The sequence below is a fragment of the Balaenoptera borealis genome (genome assembly GCF_965194805.1).
Source record: "Balaenoptera borealis genome assembly, chromosome: 3".
NCBI lineage: Eukaryota > Metazoa > Chordata > Mammalia > Artiodactyla > Balaenopteridae > Balaenoptera > Balaenoptera borealis.
In genome coordinates this window covers 11,047,978-11,066,663 of record NC_138866.1, presented here as the reverse complement: position 1 = coordinate 11,066,663, position 18,686 = coordinate 11,047,978, and the positions used below count along the sequence as shown (strand labels likewise).

The 18,686-nt window shown below is 41.9% G+C and overlaps 1 protein-coding gene and 1 long non-coding RNA gene across 5 annotated transcripts in view; one reads left to right on the top strand and one right to left on the bottom strand.

Moving 5' to 3' along the window:
- Positions 1–3,521, bottom strand: part of BTBD7 (BTB domain containing 7) — an 84,545-nt gene extending 81,024 nt beyond the window's left edge. For 2 of the 4 annotated variants that reach the window (XM_082384481.1, XM_082384484.1), the window contains exon 1: positions 3,200–3,338. Coding sequence is in view for 1 of the 4 variants with exons in the window: in XM_082384483.1 (XP_082240609.1) it covers positions 3,200–3,497 (298 nt within the window). In the remaining 3 variants the exon portion in view is untranslated. Of the gene's footprint in view, positions 1–2,676; positions 2,989–3,199 lie in introns of those variants that run through there. The other 2 variants (XM_082384483.1, XM_082384482.1) reach the window with 2 other exon arrangements.
- Positions 3,522–3,538: 17 nt separating this feature from the next.
- Positions 3,539–17,642, top strand: LOC309625298. Its single transcript, XR_014242436.1, has 2 exons — positions 3,539–4,042; positions 17,452–17,642. It is a non-coding gene; the product is annotated as an uncharacterized lncRNA (long non-coding RNA).
- The last annotated feature ends 1,044 nt before the right edge of the window (positions 17,643–18,686 follow it).

Here is an 18,686-nt window from a genome sequence, read left to right as displayed (position 1 = left end):
AGATATACAAAAAGGCTGATAAGCTTTAGAGATGCTAACATCACTAATCATTAGAGAAACGCAAGTGAAAACCACAATGAGATATCACTTCACGCCCATTAGGATGGCTGTTATCAAAATAATAAAAACAACAAGTGTTGGTGAGGATGTGGAGAAACTGGAACCCTGACGCATGCTGGTGGAAATGTAAAATTTTCTGGATATATACCCAAATGAAATGAAAGCAGGGACTCAAACAGATATGAGCACACCTATGTTCATGGCAACATTATTCCAAAAGCCAAAAAGTGGAAGCATATGAAGTACCAACCGACAGATAAATGGATGAACAAAATGCAGTATATACATACAATGGAATATTATTCAGCCTTAAAAATGAAGGAAATTCTGACAAATGCTGCAACATGGATGAACATTATGCTAAGTGAAATAAGCCAGTCACAAGAGGACAAACATTGTATGATTCTACTTACATGAAATACCTAGAGTAATCAAATTCGTAGAGACAGAAAGTAGAATAGTGGTTGTCAGGGGCTAAGAGTAAAGGGAAGTGGGGAGTTAGTGTTTACAGGGTATAGAGTTTCAGCTGCAGAAGATGAATGGAGTTCTAGAGATGGATGGTGATAATGGTTGCACAACAATGTGAATACACTTAATGCCACAGAACTGTACACTTAAAACTGGTTAAAATGGCAAATTTTATGTTATGTATATTTTACCACGATAAAAACAGCAACAAAAAAAATGATACCCGCTATGCATCTTTCCTAGTGACTCTATCTTAGTGTAGGATCTCATCTCTTCATACCCAGGTAACTGCAATAGCTACTATTGTCCCTGGTTCATTCCACTCTCTTCTCATTCTAACTCAACCAACAGATCACTGACAGGTGCGTCTTGGCAGTTTTATCATATTAATGTGTGGCCTCCAAACTTCCAAAGGCTCCCCATATCCTGCACAAGAGGATAAAAATCCAAATCTCCTCAATCCGGTACTCAAACCCTTCTACAAACATATCTTTTCAACTGTCTAATGTCTTCCCAAGGAAATTCAGTTGTCAGCTCATCCTAGTTTCCCTCTCTATTCCCCTCCCCCAAAGCTAATCTCCACATTACACTCTTGCTTTTCCCTCACAAAGTAGCTGCTCCAATCTCTCTGTAAATCTAAACCCTCACAGAAGCTAGCTCAAGTCCCAAGTGTTCCAGGAAGTTATTTAGACTCCTGGGGCCTCACTCATCTCCCTCTAACCAGAACACGAACAGCATTCTTTGTATTGATAGATTGTTTTCTAGACTCAGAGGGGTACATCTTATCTTTTCTGAGGGCAAAGTCTACATATTTCACTTGTTTCTTTCTCCTGTAGCACCTAGTATTGCAAAATACAAAGCAGATCTTCAATAATCACCTAACTGAACACAAGGTACAACTCTGGTGTGTGAGTCTCAATGACTAGAATATGAAATCAGAAGCATTTGACATGACTGTATTTCTGAAGGTTAACCTGTGACACACAACACAGAAAACTGCTGTGACTCAAGTGGCTATGTGGAAACCAGGTGGTACAACCTGGCAAATACAACACAGGTGTTTTAAATCCTAAAATTAGAGCCTGATACAAAGAACCTGTTTAAATGCTGGTAATGAGGGACAAACCAATATAGTAGTTAGGTTTTGTGGGACAGAATACTGGTTTTACTGAATGCATGCATAAATAAGCAATGCTATAACTGGACATAAATACAGTCAGTCGCAGACCTATGAAAACTCTAAATGAAATGTCAGTTGGTTTTTACTAAATTCAGGTCAGGGAAAAAAATATTCATCAGTTACTTGTGGTAACTGACAGTAACTGTCAAGAATCAGAGTGAGGCGCTCTCTCTGATTTCTCCTTTCAACTACATCGTACAAAGACCCAGGGATGAGGATGGTGGTGAAGAATGCAATCAATGAAGAATACGAGGCTCAGGAGTGTAGTGAAAAGAGCTCTCTAAATAGGGCGGAGAGAGGCCTAGATCCTAGTTTTGGTCCAATCCCTGGCCAGCTGCAGAACCCACAGCGAGTCACTCATCTCCCTGGGCCTAGTTTCCCAGTTCTAAAACAAGTCACATCAGATCGCTAAAGGTTTTTCTGACTTCAAAATTCCAGGACAAGTTTAATCACAGCTGCCATTAACATGTATGATTCTTGCAATTTCAAATCTTTCTTCCACATTTCCGGGAGAAAGTAATTGATTTCAGCAATCTAAAAGAAATGGATGCTATTCAGAGACAAAAGATTCTGCTACTTGAAAAAACGAAGTAATTCTGTAAAATTGCCTATTTCCTCATTACAGTAAGATGTTTTAGCAGAGGAAACAGTTCTCTGGTAAAACCAGGACTGCTTCTGCAAATTAGGCCTAATCCAGAGTACTTATTATCTGTGCTGGTATGTGAAGAGATGCTATTGTAGTTCAAAGCAGAAGCAACACTCAGGGCTTCTCCCCCCAAACGGTGAGAAAGTTCTCATCTTCGGGGTAAGGCTAATAAACAGCTGTGCAAATGATGAGACGCTGAAAAATGCACGCTTTTAGCCTTTCAAGTACTCCAAGCACAGGATCCTTTACCAAAGACTCCGTATTGTCTCTCTCCCAACCTGTCAAAGCGCAATTCCAGTTTGATCCCGAAACAGTAACTTACCCGGACAATTTAACTTCTCCCCGGGGGAGCAGCCGTCCACAGGCCTGCACTCCTCGACCCCTGATACCGGCCGGCAGCTCTCACGCCCACCCCGGGGCGGTCGCAGCCCCGCAGCCGGGTAAACACGCGCCCGAGTCTCGGGAGCGGTTTCCCGGCGTCCTGGGAGCGGCGATTCCCGCCCCTCGTAGCCCCGAGACGGGAGCCGGCCGGGCCGCCGCCGCGGCCACCTCGGGCCGCTCTCCCTGCCCCAAGCGCCACACCTCGCGCCTCTGCCCCCGGGACGGCGGCGCACTGCCCAGCCCGCCCCGCGCAGCACACCGGGACCGGTCAGTCTGCCACCGCCGCCTCAGCCCCAGACGGACCAGTAACCCTTCCCCGGCCCCAGCCCCGCGCCCCCCGCGGCGGCCGGGCCCCAGCCCTGCGACCCCACGGCCCCCGCACAGCCCCTTCCTCGTCGGGACGCCCAGCACCGCGCCGGTAACAGCCTCGGCTCACAGCCTCAGAGACATCGAGGGACACTCACCCCGGAGGCTCCTCCCGCCGCTGCTGCTGCTGCCACCGCTGGGACCGCGGCCGTCGCCCCCGCCGCCGCCACCGCCTGCACCGCCGTCCGCACCGGCGCCAGCGCCCCCGGCCATCCTCCTCCTGCCGTCGCCGCCGCCACCTCCCGTCTCCGCTCCTGTCAGTGGCTCAGGCTCCGGGGCTTCTCCAGGTTTCCCTCGCCGCCATTTTGACGCCTGGAGCGAGCAGGAGGGGCTCGGCTCGGCGCGGGCCTGGGGCGCCTGCGCGGCGCTGCGGAGCCGGCCCGAGCCCCCGCCCATCCCCGCCGTCGCCGCGCCCGGGGTCACGTGGGCCGGGGGAGGCGCGGTCACGGGACCCGGGATCGGTTGGAGCCGAGTGCGCGCGCATTATTCCCGCTCTCCGCTCGGAGTCTGAAGCTCGTTGCAGCATTTTGCTTATTCCGGGGAATTGTGGCAAATCGTTAAATCTGTCAGAGTGGAATTATAATAACTACGTTACCGCACGACCGGTTCTACCAATTCATGTTTCCATTCGGCGGCCGGCATCATGATCTATCGCTCACGATGCATCTTTCGTAAAGCGAAGACTGCGCTTCCATGGAGAAGTCCTTTTTGACAGTCTTGGCGTTTTCTTGGCAGTTTATCTTAAGCCCTGTCTGTATGGTACTTTTACAGACACCACCTTGCTAGTTGTATAGTGGATTTGTTTTTTTTTCATCAGGCACCGAAAAGTTTTCCTCAGCAAGATACCCCCATAAACGTGGGATGAGGATTGATGAAAACACAGTCGCCGCGTGGGAGAGCCAAATCGCTCTCCCTAGATGCCCCTTGTCTGGGAGTTCGCAGTAAGTTTAGCGATGCACTAACAAAAAAACACTTATGTTTATGGAGCACCTTACAGTTCGCAAAATACTGGTAAATGCATGGCTTCCTTTGAACACCAAAACCGCCCTTTGAGGTAGTCCGGACAGGTATTATTATCGCCCTTTTACAGCTAAGGAAATAGGCTCAAAAATACTAAGTCGTTTGCCCCGGGGCGCACATGCAGCATTAGTAAGTAGGCAAGACAAGACTAGAACCCAGACATTCTGACCCTGGTCATCAGACACATTATCTCTCACAGTTCTATGACAGGCCCTAGCAATACATCCTATATTGGTCCTCTGGGAATTTATTTAAAACCCCCTTTAAAGTATTTGCATTTTCAATCTGTCCCCACCCTTTGAGAAACAAGTTTTCCAAGTCATGCCACCAGGTCTTTTTGTTGCTCTCAAACCATCTCTAAGCTTAAAAGAATAAGAGCAATTTCCAATTTTGTGATGTGTTTTTAACCAATTCTTGGTCCTTTATTATTTTATACGTTTTGCATTTGGTTGGAAGATTTAAGTTTTTTTTTTTTAACATCCTTCAATGGAAGTATTTTATCTCTTTGAATATGATCGTTACTTTTCTCTGGACTTTCTTCAGATTTGATGTATCTTTCTTGTGCTCATTCATCACCTCCTTACTTCCTTGGAAAGATTATTTCTTTCCAATTTGTGTTATTTCATTTTTCCCCCTTTCACCCCATGCATCTCTCCCCAACCCCAATCCTCGAAGGTTTGGAGATTGTAGCAGCGATTGTAGTATTCCCTTGTCCAAAAAAAAGGTCCCTTCTAGCTGGTAAGGGGCTCTTCAACTGAGCACACGTGTGGACAGGAGACAAGAAGTGCATGGAAAAGTGAAAAAATGCAAGGGAAATAGGCCCATTTGGTTGGAGCAACGGTTTGGCTCTGTGTGCCCACCTCCAATTCCCCTGTACTGTTATACTTCCCCCTAAATGCACAATTGAATTTTATTTAAATTCAAGGCACCTACCATTATTTTCTATTATTTTGCCTTTGTCTTCAGCTAAATACTGCATTAACTGAAAGAGCTGTTATATGCAAACTAAAAATTACGTTGTCCAAACCACCTCTTGATAATTTATTAAACATGAAATAAGATCGGTCCCCACTATTTACGCTTTCTCATTTATTCCTAACCTTCATTGCTTGATTTTGATTCTGTTTCCTAGACACAATATAACAAACAAAATTAAAACAATACCAACAATATCATTCTAAAATCCGAGGGTTAACACCATTTTTCTAAAAGCTTTTGATGTGTAAATCTATCAAAGACTTTTTGAAAAGCCAAATAAGGTCTGCTGGTTTCACCTTGTCCTTTTGTCTATCTGCACACTAGGAGAACTCTAGTATGCTAGTTCGGTATGATTTACCTTTACAGAAATCATGCGTAAGTGTTCCATGATTTTTTTCCACCCTTTAAGTCATCTACCTTGTGTTTTCTTACCATGCCACTTAGGTGTACTTACTAGATACTGAATTAACTTGGTTTACACATCATATGTCAGAGTTTAGATTTGTCTATTTCAGTTCAGTCCTACACACATTTTTTTAAAGCCTCCAATACCATGTGCCAAGCACAATGCTAGATGCTCAGGGTAAAAAATAAATGATTCTTTGCCCTCGAGGAGCTTAGACTCTAATAGGAAGACAGACTAAAAAATAATTTTTTTAAAAAAGTGCTAAGACAGTATTCAGGAGCAGTGAAGAGTATGGGTTCTAGAGTCAGACAGATCTGGGTGGGCATGTGACACAAGCCAGCCAATGAGAATCTATTCTGGAAATTTCTGGCAGGCTCTCCTAGGAGATGTTTGTTCTTAATCTATTTCTCTGGAATTATGACCTTAAAGGACAATGTAAATTGTCCTCCTTAGCTATAAGGAGAAAGACAGGAGCAATAGGAGAGAATGGGGACCACAAGCAGAAAGAAACAGAAGTTGAGAAAAATGGAAGCCCTGACATCATTTGAATTCCTGGGCATAGCTGTGCCCTAAACCAATCCATCCTTGGTCTTTTAGTTTTTATGAGCCATTAAGTTGCCTAACTCCCCTTTTTTCATCTTAAACTAGTTGGAGGTGGATAAAAGCAGTGCATTTCTGTCACTTGCAATCAAGTGTTCTGTTCTTCCACTCCCTGCTCCCTCCATCAGTGAATGTCACCGCATTTTCTGTTACTCCAATCTGATCCTTCATTTTTCTACCATACGTAACGATCCACCAAAGCCTCTCCCTAGGCTCATCTTTCTGGAAATACAATATAGAAGCTGAGTTTTTGAAATCATGAAGAAAAGGAAAATTCTATTTCCTCCATATCAGCATTCTAAGAGAAGTATTATCATACTTACTTTATTTGTCTAAAGCTCTGCAGCTAGTAAAGGATAGTGCTGAGGTCTGTCCTTTGATCCGTTGGCTCCAACCGACAATCTCTCTTCACTCCAGCATAACAGAAGTCCATTGAAGAATATCTGGGTGTGCCTCAGGAGAGGAAGAGGAATGTCGGATTTAAAAATGAAAAAGAGATGTAAGAAAACTAAAACTTTTCATCGCTTATAATTTTTTTTTGAAGAAAGACTCTATTAAAAAAATAATGTTGTACAAATTTAAAAGAGTGAACTTGGAACACCAAGATTATCTTTTGAACTGCAGAAGGGCAGTTCTTTCTCAGGATTCTTTGTAATAATGGATGGCAGCTTTTGTTGGATCTTATATTAGCATTGTGCTTTCAATTCAAAAGTGTGTTACTGATGTTACCAGTTGCATAACTCTCAGTGTTTTTCCCACCTTTGCAGCTCTCTGCTCTTGCCACTTTCTTGAGTTTCTCTTTGAGGTCATGCAATTGTAAAGATAGACACAAACAGACCCAGAGAGAGGCACTGCATTCCTCAAAGACCTTCGGTCCTGGAACAGCAATTAAAAGTTTTTTCTAGAGAGGAGAGAATTGAAGATGTTTGAGCCTGAGGTACTGCAGTCTTAGTACATTATATAATTTTCTAGAACCCTAACACCAGTTCATTTAGAGCATGAACATTTATAAAAATCGCATTAAAAAGAAGTGGGCGAGTGTGCCTTTCTTTTTCATTGTATACAGAGAGCTCAAAAACCTGATCTCTAGGCTATAGCTCTAATCAAGCCCTTTTATATAACTGTAGCAGGAAGGTTCCACATTGTAGGTCACTGAGAATATATTGAATCGGGGGCTCACTAAGCCCTTTATTGAAAATTGGAGAGGTTTAAGTCAACAGTGCTAGTCTCTTGTGACTTGGAGATATCAAAGGAGGAAGTTTGTTTGTACCTGTAATTTGAGAAGCTAAAAGTGCCACCTCCTGGGGTAGGGGTGGGCCGGCAGGGAGCTTAATTGCATTGTGGCTGAATTTGGAGTCAGATTTACTGACACTGTCATAAGTAATTTAAGGTTTTTGTCACAGAGAAAGACCTAAGAGGCTTGATTCTCACATCAGCTGCACCCCAGTCTAAACTTTTCATGATTCCGATTAGTTCAGCCAGGCTTGTCTCTTACAGAGCTCTTTCTTAGCTTACTTCAGCATTTTTGTTAACTTTTTTATTAAAAAGTGGGGGAAAACCTGAGGAAAAAAAAGACTTGACTAACAGCCTTTGTTAAGACTCTTTGGGTTGCAAGTGATAGAAATCCAGCTCCTATTAGTTAAGCCCAAAGCAGGATTTATCATAGAGAAAATAAAGAGTGGCCCAGAACTCAAGGACAGGAAAGTATCAGAGCTTCAGGAACAGTGAGAACCAGGGATTTGAACTTGGTCAGGATGTTCCTTCTGTTGCTTACCTCTGCTGCTTTCAACAGCTTGGCTTCATTATTAACTCACCATGGAAGGGCTTTCTCTCTGGGTTGAAAAACAACATGGCTCCCAAGTTAGACCATTCATTGCATAAAAGAGTCTGAGTTTCAGTCTGCTGATCCCAAGCATAACATCCCTGGAGAGGGGCGCTTTGGCCCAATATTTGAGGCAGGAGCCAAACTTCAAACCAATCAACAGTGGCCAGGAAGTGGGGACAGGCTGTATTAAATCAGATCTTACACGACTCATGTAACACACTGGTGCTCAAACTATGGGGATTTAGGAGTCCCCTAGACCCTTTTAGGGGGCCCACAATGTCACCGTTATTTTCATTAAAAACACACAATTAAATAAAAATTCTTTTCATAATAACACTAAGATATTTGACTTTTTCACTCATTCTCTGGAGAGCGTATGGTGGAATTTTCCAGAGGTTACATGACATGGGACATCACAACAGATTGAACACAAAAACATATGTGGAATCCAGGTAGTTTATTTTTATTTTTTATTTTTTTCAGGTAGTTTAGTCTTCTATTAAGCCTGACAGTAAAGAGATTTAAAAATGTAAAACAATGCCACTCATCTCACTATTTAAAAAACATATATTTATATTTCATAAAAATGTTGTTTATGTTAGTATGTGATAGGCTTGTTATTGCTATTTTTAAGTGAATTAATAAATATTTTAAATATTTAAGTATTTCTAATATAGTAAATATTAATAGTTATAACCTACATAAACAAAAGCTCTTTAGAGGCATCAATAACCTCTAAGGAGTTCCTGAGATTAAAAAAGCTCCCGATGAGGGTGGGAGGGAGGGAGACGCAAGAGGGAAGAGATATGGGGACATATTCACTTTGTTATAAAGCAGAAAGTAACACACCATTGTAAAGCAATTATACTCCAAGAAAGATGTTAAAAAAAAAAAGAAAAAGCTCCTGAACCACTGATATAACTATGGGCAACTTGCTTGATTTTTCTGTGCCTCAGTTTCTTCATCTGTAAATGGGGATAATAATAGGGCCTACCTTATAGGGGTATGGGAGGATTAAGAGAGTTAATACTTTGTGAAGTGCTTAGAGCAGTTCCAGGCACATAATAGGTGCTTTAGAAGGGTTAAATACTACTACTACTACTACTACTGCTACTAAAAGAGGTTCACAGACTATGCCAGAGGTCAACAACATTGGAATCAAAAAATAACCAATCAGAGAAAACTGTATGAAAATGTCTAGGGTTTTATGGTAAGGCAGGTACTACAGAAAAAAGAAGTACAAGGGTAGAAATTATCTCATTACTTGGGCTTTATATATCTTGATTTAGGTCATTCCGTAGTTTGAGTTTCTCTAACAATATGATAGCTGATTCTGTGTCTCAGGGTTAGCAACTTTCCTACATGGTTCTCCTTTTTGTTTTTGTTTTCAAAAAATTTTTATTTTTTATTGATGTATAGTTGATGTACAATATTATATAAGTTACAGGTGTACAATACAGTGATTCACAATTTTTAAAGGTTATACTCCATTTATAGTTATTAAAAATATTAGCTATATTCCCCATGTTGTACATATATCCTTGTAGCTTACTTTATACCTACTAGTTTGTACCTCTTACTTCCCTACCCCTGTATTGTACATGGCACTTTAGATCTACTTGGACTATTTGTTGTTCCCTAACCCACAGTTTGCCCTCCCCTGTTGGCAATACATGGGAAAGCATGATATCATTGTGTGACCCTCTATGTACCAAAGGCACATTTAATCCTTGAAGTATTCCTGAACTATAGGTGTTATTAATTCAGTTTCACAAGTGAGGAAACTAAGGCTGAGAGAAGATGTAAGTGGCCCAATGTGACACAGTTAAAAAATAACAAAGCCAGGAATTGAACCTAGATTTGTAGGATGTTGAAGTCCAACATCTTTCCAGTATTCCCTCCAGTCTCCTATCTAGAGAGAAAGAAAGAAAGTCTTTAATAATAAACAAAGTCTCGCATTTCACAATTAGAAATGAAAGACTTAACTACACCTCTCCTCTTTTCTAATACATGCGTTTAATGCCAAAAATTTCCCTCTGAGTACTGCTTGAGCTACATCCCACAAAATTTGATGTATTTTAATTTTCATTCAGTTGAAAATATTTTCTATTTTCCCTTGTGATTTCTTCTTTGACCCATGGGTTACTTAGAAGTGTGTTGTTCAATTTCCAAATATTCGAGGATTTTTTTTCAGATACTTTTCTGGTTTTGATTTCTAATTTAATCTCATTGTCGTCAAATGATGTACTGTGTATGAGTTCAATCCTTTCAAATTATTGTGACTTGTTTTATAGCGCAGAATATATTCTATCTTGGTAAATATTGCATGTATACTTGGAAAGAATGTGTGTTTGGGTACTGATAAATAGAGTGTTCTATAAACATCAGTTACTTCAATATGATGGTGGTGTTCAAGTCTTCCATATCCTTACTGATGTTCTGTGTACTTGTTTTGTTGAAAACAAACATTATTGAAAGAGGAGTTTTAAATTCTCCAACTATAATTTTAGATTTGTCTATTTTTTTCTTTTGCGTCTATCAGTTTCTTCTTCAACTATTTTGAAGCTTTGTTATTAAGTGCATAAACATTTAGGAATTTAATGTCCTCTAATTGATCCCTTACTCATTAGGAAATCTCTCTTCATCTGTGCAAAAATTCTTTGCGAGGACATTTACTTTGAGAGTATAGCAAATCCAGCTTTCTGTAGTTAATATTTGCATGTATATCTTTTTCCATCTTTTTACTTTTAGTCTATCTATATCTTCATCTTTAAGGGGGTTTTCTTTAGGCAGTATATAGTTGGATCTTTAAAAAAATTTAATATGATAAACTTTGCCTCTTATTACTCACATTTATTTACATTTAATGTAAATGGTCTAAACATACAATCATCAACCATGTGGTCCAGGCTCAGATATGTCAATTGAGATATATAGTTTGTCACCCCAAAACAGTTTCAAAATTTCAAGTTTTTTATTTCAATTTTTCAGATGTCCTAAATGGGATATATCGACTACAGCACTCTGTCTAAAAATTCCCTTTCATTTTTCCTTCTACTTTACTCACACAGTGCAATTCTTTGCAACACTTTTTTTTCAACTCTTCAGAAAATTGCACCCAATGGTGTGTTGAGCTTCCTGTCCTTTGCCCCTTCTGTTTCCTCCTGATTCTGCATTACAGGAGTTCAAAGGGATAGTTCTGACGTCTCATCTTGAAGGATGAGGGAGAGAAAGAAACTGACTAGGCAAAACTCGAGTTTTCTTTGGCCCATAGCGGGAGAGAAACGTCTGGGAACAATTATACATTAATATCTCTCGTCCAGCTGTGCTCTCCCATATCACAGCTACAAACAGGTGACCAATATTGAAATGTGCCATTGTGCATTCATTCCCTCTCTTCACAATCTAGTGCCTCCCTTGCCTATGTTGTCAATTTCTACTGTGTTGGAGAGGCTACTCTCTCCAGACAGTGTCTTCAGTAGGGAAGGAAAAGAGAGCAAAGAGATGTGAGCATTCATTATTCATTCATTCAACATATATTTATTGAGTACCTACCATGTGTGAGGTGCCTCCTGGGGTGCTTCAGGGTGAGCAAGTCAGACAAGACTCCTGCTCTTGCAGTGCTCACCTCCTAGTGAAGGAGACACACAGTTACCATGTGCAGATGGTCCTGATGGGCCATGAAGAAAATAGTTCAGAGAAGGCGAAAGAGAGCCATGGGGAATAGGGTGAGGGCTGTATTTTTGCAGGGTAGTACAAGAATGGAATGATGTAAGTGAGTAAGCTGTGGGAATGTCCAGGGGAGATTTCTCAGGCAGGGACCCGTAAGTGAGACAGAATGAAGCCATGTAGATTCAAGAGACTGGTGTGACTCAGCATGATGTACAAAGAGGAGAGTGAAGATAAGGAAATGAGGTTAGGGAGGTAGCTAGGCACATTCGTGCAGGATCTGATTGCTCAGGGTAAGATTCTAGAGCAGAGCTGTCCAAGAAAACATTGGGTTGATATGAAACCTATGTGTAATTTCAAACTTTCTGTCACTATGTTAAAAGAACTAAAAACAAATGGGTACAATTAATTTTTATACTGTATTGTTTTTAACCAGATATACCAAAATTGTATCATTTCAGTATGCAATCAATATAAAAACTTTGCGTGTGACTTTCAAAAAACTTTGCTTAGAAAAACAGGTTGTGGGCCATAGATTGCTGTACCCTAAACTAAGGAAGTAGATAGTCCTTTTATTTTTTTTAATTAGCCAAAACAATCTTGAGAAAGAAGAATAGAGCTGGAGGTATCATGCTCCCTGACTTCAGACTATACTACAAAGCTACAGTGATCAAAACAGTATGGTACTGGTGCAAAAACAGACACATTTATTAATGGAACAGAATAGAGAGTCCAGAAATAAACCCACATAGTTATGGTCAATTAATCTACGACAAAGGAGGCAAAAATATATAATGGGGAAAAGACAGTCTGTTGAATAAGTTGTGCTGGGAGAACTGGACAGTAACACGTTAAAGAATGAAATTAAAACATTTTCTCACAACATACACAAAAATAAACTCAAAATGGATTGAAGACCTAAATGTAAGACTGGAAACCATGAAACTCCTAGAAGAAAACATAGGCAGAACACTCTTTGACATAAATCATAGCAACATTTTTTGGATCTGTCTCCTAAAGCAAAGGAAACAAAAGAAAAACTAAACAAATGGGACCTAATCAAACTTAAAAGCTTTTGCACAGCAAAGGAAATCATAAACAAAACAAAAAGACAACCTACTGTATGGGAGAAAACATTTGCAAATGATATGACTGATAAGGGATTAATATCCGAAATATATAAACAGCTTATACAACTCAACATCAAAAAAACAAACAAGCTAATTAAAAAATGGACAGAGGATCTGGAGAGACATTTTTCCAAAGAAGACATATGGATGGCCAACAGGCATATGAAAAGATGCTCTTCATCACTAATCATCAGAGAAATGCAAATCAAAACCACAATGAGATATTACCTCACCCCTGTCAGAAAGGCTATCATCAAAAACACCACAAATAACAAATGTTGGCAAGGATGTGGAGAAAAGGGAACCCTCATACACTGTTGGTGGGAACGTACATTGGTGCAGCTACTGTGGAAAACTGTCTAGAGGTTTCTCAAAAAGCTAAAAATAGAACTACCATATGACCCAGCAATTCCACGGTTGGGTATACGTCCAACAAAAATGAAAATACTGAATTCAAAAAAATACATGCACCCCAATGTTCATAGCAGCATTATTTACAATTGCCAAGATATGGAAGCAAGTGTCTATGAACAGATGAATGGATAAAGAAGATGTGAGGTGTATATGTGTATATATGTGTATATATATATATATAATGGAATACTACTCAGCCATAAAAAAGAATGAAATTTTGCCATTTGCAACAACATGGATGGACTTGGAGGGTATTATGCTAAGTGAAATAGGTCAGATAAAGACAAATTCTGTATGATGTTACTTACATGTGGAATCTAAAAAATAAAGTAGTGAGTATAAAAAAAAGAAACAGACTTACAGATATAGAGAACAAACTAGTGGTTACCACTGGGGAGAGGGAAAGAGCAATGGGCAAAAGAAGGGTAGGGGATTAAGAGATACAAACTACTATGTATAAAATAAATAAGTTACAAGGATATATAGTGCAGCACAGGGAATATGGCCAATATTTTATAATAACTTTATTTTATTTATTTATTTTTAATTAAATGGAGTATAATCTATAAAATTTTGAATCACTGTGTTGTATACCTGAAACTAATATAATATTATAAATCAAGTATACTCAGTAAAAAGATAAGTAAAAATTTAAAAATTAAATTAGATATAATTGACATATAACATTATTTTAGTTTCAGGTGTATAATATAATGATTTGCTATTTGTATATAAATGAGACAAGAGGGAAGGGGGCAGGGCACAACCATTAAAAGAATGACACAGCCATTGAGGACACAACAATAACTGGTTAGAAGCTACTAGGTCCAAGATGGCAGAAGATTCAGTTTCCAGTAGACCTTGAGCCTCATTATATGCTCATTGTAATACATTAGCATGCTAAATGACACACCCACAAGTGCCATGACAGTGCTGAGGCAGACCATAAAAGACCAAAAAGTGGGCAGTGGCCCAACTCCTGGAAATCCCTGCCCCTTCCCCAAAATAGTTGGAATAATCCTCCCACTCATTAGCCTATGAAATTACCCAGCCCATAAAAACTAACCACCCCATATTTCAGGGCTGCTCTCACCTTCTGAGACAGCCCACACTCTGTCTATGGAGGGTGTATCTCCCAGGGCTGCCCTTACCTTCTGGAATAGATCATATTCTGTCTATGGAATGTGTATCTCTGCTTTCCCTTTACTGTAGTTTGCTCTTGAATGCTTTCCTGCGAGAAGCCAAGGACCCTCACTTGGTGGCCCACCCCAATAACTCACCTGAGACCTGGGACATGACCATCCTCTCGTGCCCCATGTTCCTGCAACCTCTTTACAAAGGATATTAATAATCTACTTCTTACCTATCACTTTGCCTCTCGCTGAATTCCTTCTGCACTGAAACATAAAGAACCTGAGCTTCATTAAGTCCTGAGACGAGTTGTGTGGTTTCAGGTGGAAGATTGTGGGTTCAAGTCCCAACTGAGGTGTGCGGTTTCATATTGAGAAATGATCTCTACAATAAGTCTAGTTAACATCTGTTACCACACACAGTTACAAAATCTTTTTTCTTGTGATGATAATTTTTAAGAACTAAAACGGTTTTTTTTTTTAATATCTCAAAATCTACTGATGTGTTACTGGTTGCACTTTGTTTTTATTTATTTATTTATTTTTATTTTTGTCTGTGTTGGGTCTTCGTTTCTGTGCGAGGGCTTTCTCTAGTTGCGGTGAGCGGGCGCCACTCTTCATCGCGGTGTGCGGGCGCCACTCTTCATCGCGGTGCGCGGGCCTTTCACTGTCGCGGCCTCTCTTGCTGCGGGGCACAGGCTCCAGACGCGCAGGCTCAGTAACTGTGGCTCACGGGCCTAGTTGCTCCGTGGCATGTGGGATCTTCCCAGACCAGGGCTCGAACCCGTGTCCCCTGCATTGGCAGGCAGATTCTCAACCACTGCGCCACCAGGGAAGTCCTAAAACTTTTTAATGAGATGTTGTGCATTCTTTTTTTTACTAAATGCAATGGACTGCATATTTATGTTCCTTCCAGATTCATATGTTGAAATCCTAATTCCCAATGTGATGGTATTAGGAGGTATAGCCTCTGAGAGATGATTAGGTCAAGAGTAGAGCCCTGGTGAATGGTATTCTGTCTCATAAAAGAGACCACAGAGAGCTCCCTTGCTCTTGCCACCCCATGTAAAGACACAAGGAGAAGACAGACAAAGAAAATAGAGGGAAAGACATAAATAATACATAGAAGTAGATCTCCCAGAGCTAAAGAAAGATCCAAGTCTTCAAATTAAAAAGTCTCATGAATGAATGAAAGAAAGAACCATATCTAGCCCTAACTTGGAGAAACTTCACAAGTCCAAAGATAAAAAGATTCCAAGAAGAAACAAGAGGCTACATCAAAGGAATGAGAATTATATTGGCTCACATCAGTTACACTAGCTGCTAGAAAACAAGGGAATAATGGCTTTAAAATTCCTGAAGAAAAATGATTTTGAGCCCAGAGTTCTATACTCAGCCAAATTAGCATTTAAGTATGGAGCAAAATATTTTTTTGACTTCCAAGGACTGAGGAAATTTATCAACCACAGACCCTTCCTGAAAGAAGTGCTTAAGGATGTACTACAGCAAAATGAAATAGGAATCCAAAAACAGAGAAAGAATTCAGGAAGTAGAAACAAGGCAATTAAAAGAAACCCTAGAATGCTGGTTGTGCAATAAGCCTAAAAGTGAAATAGTGTGAAGAAACTAGATCATCTTAGAGAGTAGATATAGGATTATTATAGTATTAAATTTGAAAATCACAATATATTCCATTTCTCCTTCAAGAGCTACAAGTCTAGTGACATATAATTATATCACCTTCTTTACTGGATCCAAACACTCTATTTGATCCTGCCATGAATATTTTTATATCATCAGCACACAGCAGATACTTATTCTTGGTTTTCAATGTTGGGAATTAAGTTATAGACAATGTATGGAAAATGTAATTAACATTAGAGAACAGAGTATAAATGTTATAAATTACAGGAACAGAAGTAATGGCATGTTGAGAGGTATAGGTAGGGAGGAATGAAAGATAAGGGTAAGTAAGTATAGAGGTGTTCAGCACCTCACCAGCAGAAAATCGAGATACTGTGTGCTGTAGCGCTGGGGGGCTGGGCAAGGTAGGTAAGGGAGAGGGCACTGTGGGAGGGGCAGGAAGCAGGGCCTAGGGGCACCGGGACGGGGGTATTGCACGTGTGGCGCGAGAAGAGGTGCACAAGGACTGGGAGTGGGGAGGACGTGTGAGTGGGCGGGGCACAGCATGGTGCGGAGCGGAAGGGGCGTGGCAGGGGCGTGGCTTAGCGGGCAGAAGGGGAGCAGGCCCCCCCACCCTGTGGCCCGGGCGCCTGCGCAGACCAGTTGCCCGCCCAGTTCTGGAGCTCGCGCGCCGAAACCTTGCCTCGCGTCATTTCGCTTCACCTCACCTCACTTCACCTCGCGTCTTCGCCTCGCCGAGCGTCGCGTCTTCGCCTCAGCCGAGAGTCATGCCGCGCCTGCCGGTTGTCTGCCTACTTCCCCGCCGTCGTGTGACCCTGCTGGTCCTACAGCCGGTCCTGCAGCCTGGCCAGCGCCTGGTGCACTCGGCACCTCCGCGCCAGCGCCCCGCGTCGACCATCGTGAGTTGGGGCCCACCCGCTGGGGCGGCGCAGGCGGGACGCGACGGACGGGAGCGCGTGGCTGAGGCGGGGAGGACGCGGCCGCCGCTCGGGTGGGAGGCTTCGGTGGCCGGGCCGCAGTTGGAGGGCTCAGAGGCCCGGTGGGGGGCCGGGGCGGCGTCGCGGTGAGGGCGCCGGGGTTGGGCCTGAGGCGGCGGGAAGCGGGGACCTGGAAGAGCGCGCGGGCCTCAGAGGACCGAGCCTTCGTCGTCGGTACCTTTTATGGGCGCGAAGTCCGAGGGGCAGAGCTGTCGTTGCCCATCTCAGAATATGCCACCTTCGACCGCCCTCTAAATTGCCAAGACGTAGTATTTTCCCTAAAACGTTGGAAATCGTGGGCAGCGTCTAGCTTCCAGAGTTCAAAGGTCAGAACTGGGGCGCCATGAGAAGGAAAATGAGTTTTCCTCAAAAATTTCTATTGGGTCGCCTAGGAAGGGAGCTCCCGCTTTTTAGGTTTCACCAGGCCCCCGTTTCGATGACAACAGCCAAACTCCTCAAAACGTTTAGGGCGGTTTTCGTTCTTTCTTTCGTTCGGCAGCGAGTGACTGTTCCCGGAAGCCGCCGTCGCTAACAGCGTTTTTCATCTTCTCTTCCAGGCGGTGGCTATTGCCCTCGCGGTGTTTTTCACCGCCTTCTTAACCCGCAGTGGGTATATGCGGAGCAATATGAACCAGTCCCGAAGACACTAGTGGGAGAAGATGTAGAGCAGCTGTTTACGTCCAGCAAACTTTCAGAAAACGCTGTGGCTTCTTTAAATGCGCAAAAGTTCTTAGTTGAGTTGATGATGCACCCATTGTGGGTATTCACTTTCATAACCGCATGCTTATGGTGAATATTTTGCACTTTTTTGGTATTGTGAATCAGAGAAAGAGTTATACAGTTGCTTAAAAATGTTAAATAAAATTGAGACACTTGTTCATGCTTGGTATTAATGTGTGGTCACAGGTTATTTTCTAAACGTCGTGAAAGCCGACGAAATCTGAAGGAAAATAGAGTTGACCCTTGAAAGGTGGGGAGGTGCGGGCCTCCGGAGGGGAGGGGGCAGTGCGAGCGGAATTCGGAGTGCTGGCCCTCCCTGCGGTCGAAATTCCCTCCGTAGCTTTACAGTCGCTCTCCAGTATCTGAGGTTCTGCCTCCGAGGGTTCAGCCAACCTCGGATCTTGTAGTATATATTTGTTGAAAAAAATCCCTGTGTAAGTGGACCTGTGTTGTTCAGGGGTCAGTTGTACACTAATGAGAACTGCAACGTAAGACCAGACTTGCTGAACGTTTTTCTTCTCTGACTCCGGTGATTGGGCGCTTAAGCTTCTAATGGCTGCCTCCATGTGCTCCAGCTAATGACAAAGGAATGGGCTGCCTTTGTGCTGGCTGGGGAAGAATATTGCACTGGAGGGGTCTTTGCCATAAAACTGGAGCGCTTAATTTTCTGAACCATTTACTTGACACACGTATTTATTGAGTATTCTCATGGAATAATGCTATATGTTGGGAAATGGTAGTTCATTTTGGTGAACAAACTCTGTTGCCCTGTCTTGTTAGTTTTACATGCATAAAGGTGTCACTTTCAAAGTAGAGTGGATTCTTGTTATTTGGGGTAGTTTTATTATGTAGTCACTGTGAATGCTGAATTAGTATACACTGAACCACTGCTCCTAGGGGAAATACAGGCTTAGGTTCCTGTGAGCCTCTGGTCCCAATATATTTCTCAACCTATCAATATATAACCTGGTTTTATGTGTGTTTTATTTAAGGACACCGTATTTATTATATATTATTGATTCGTAAGTATTGTACTCATGGCCGACTGCACTATAACTCATGTCGGATTGAA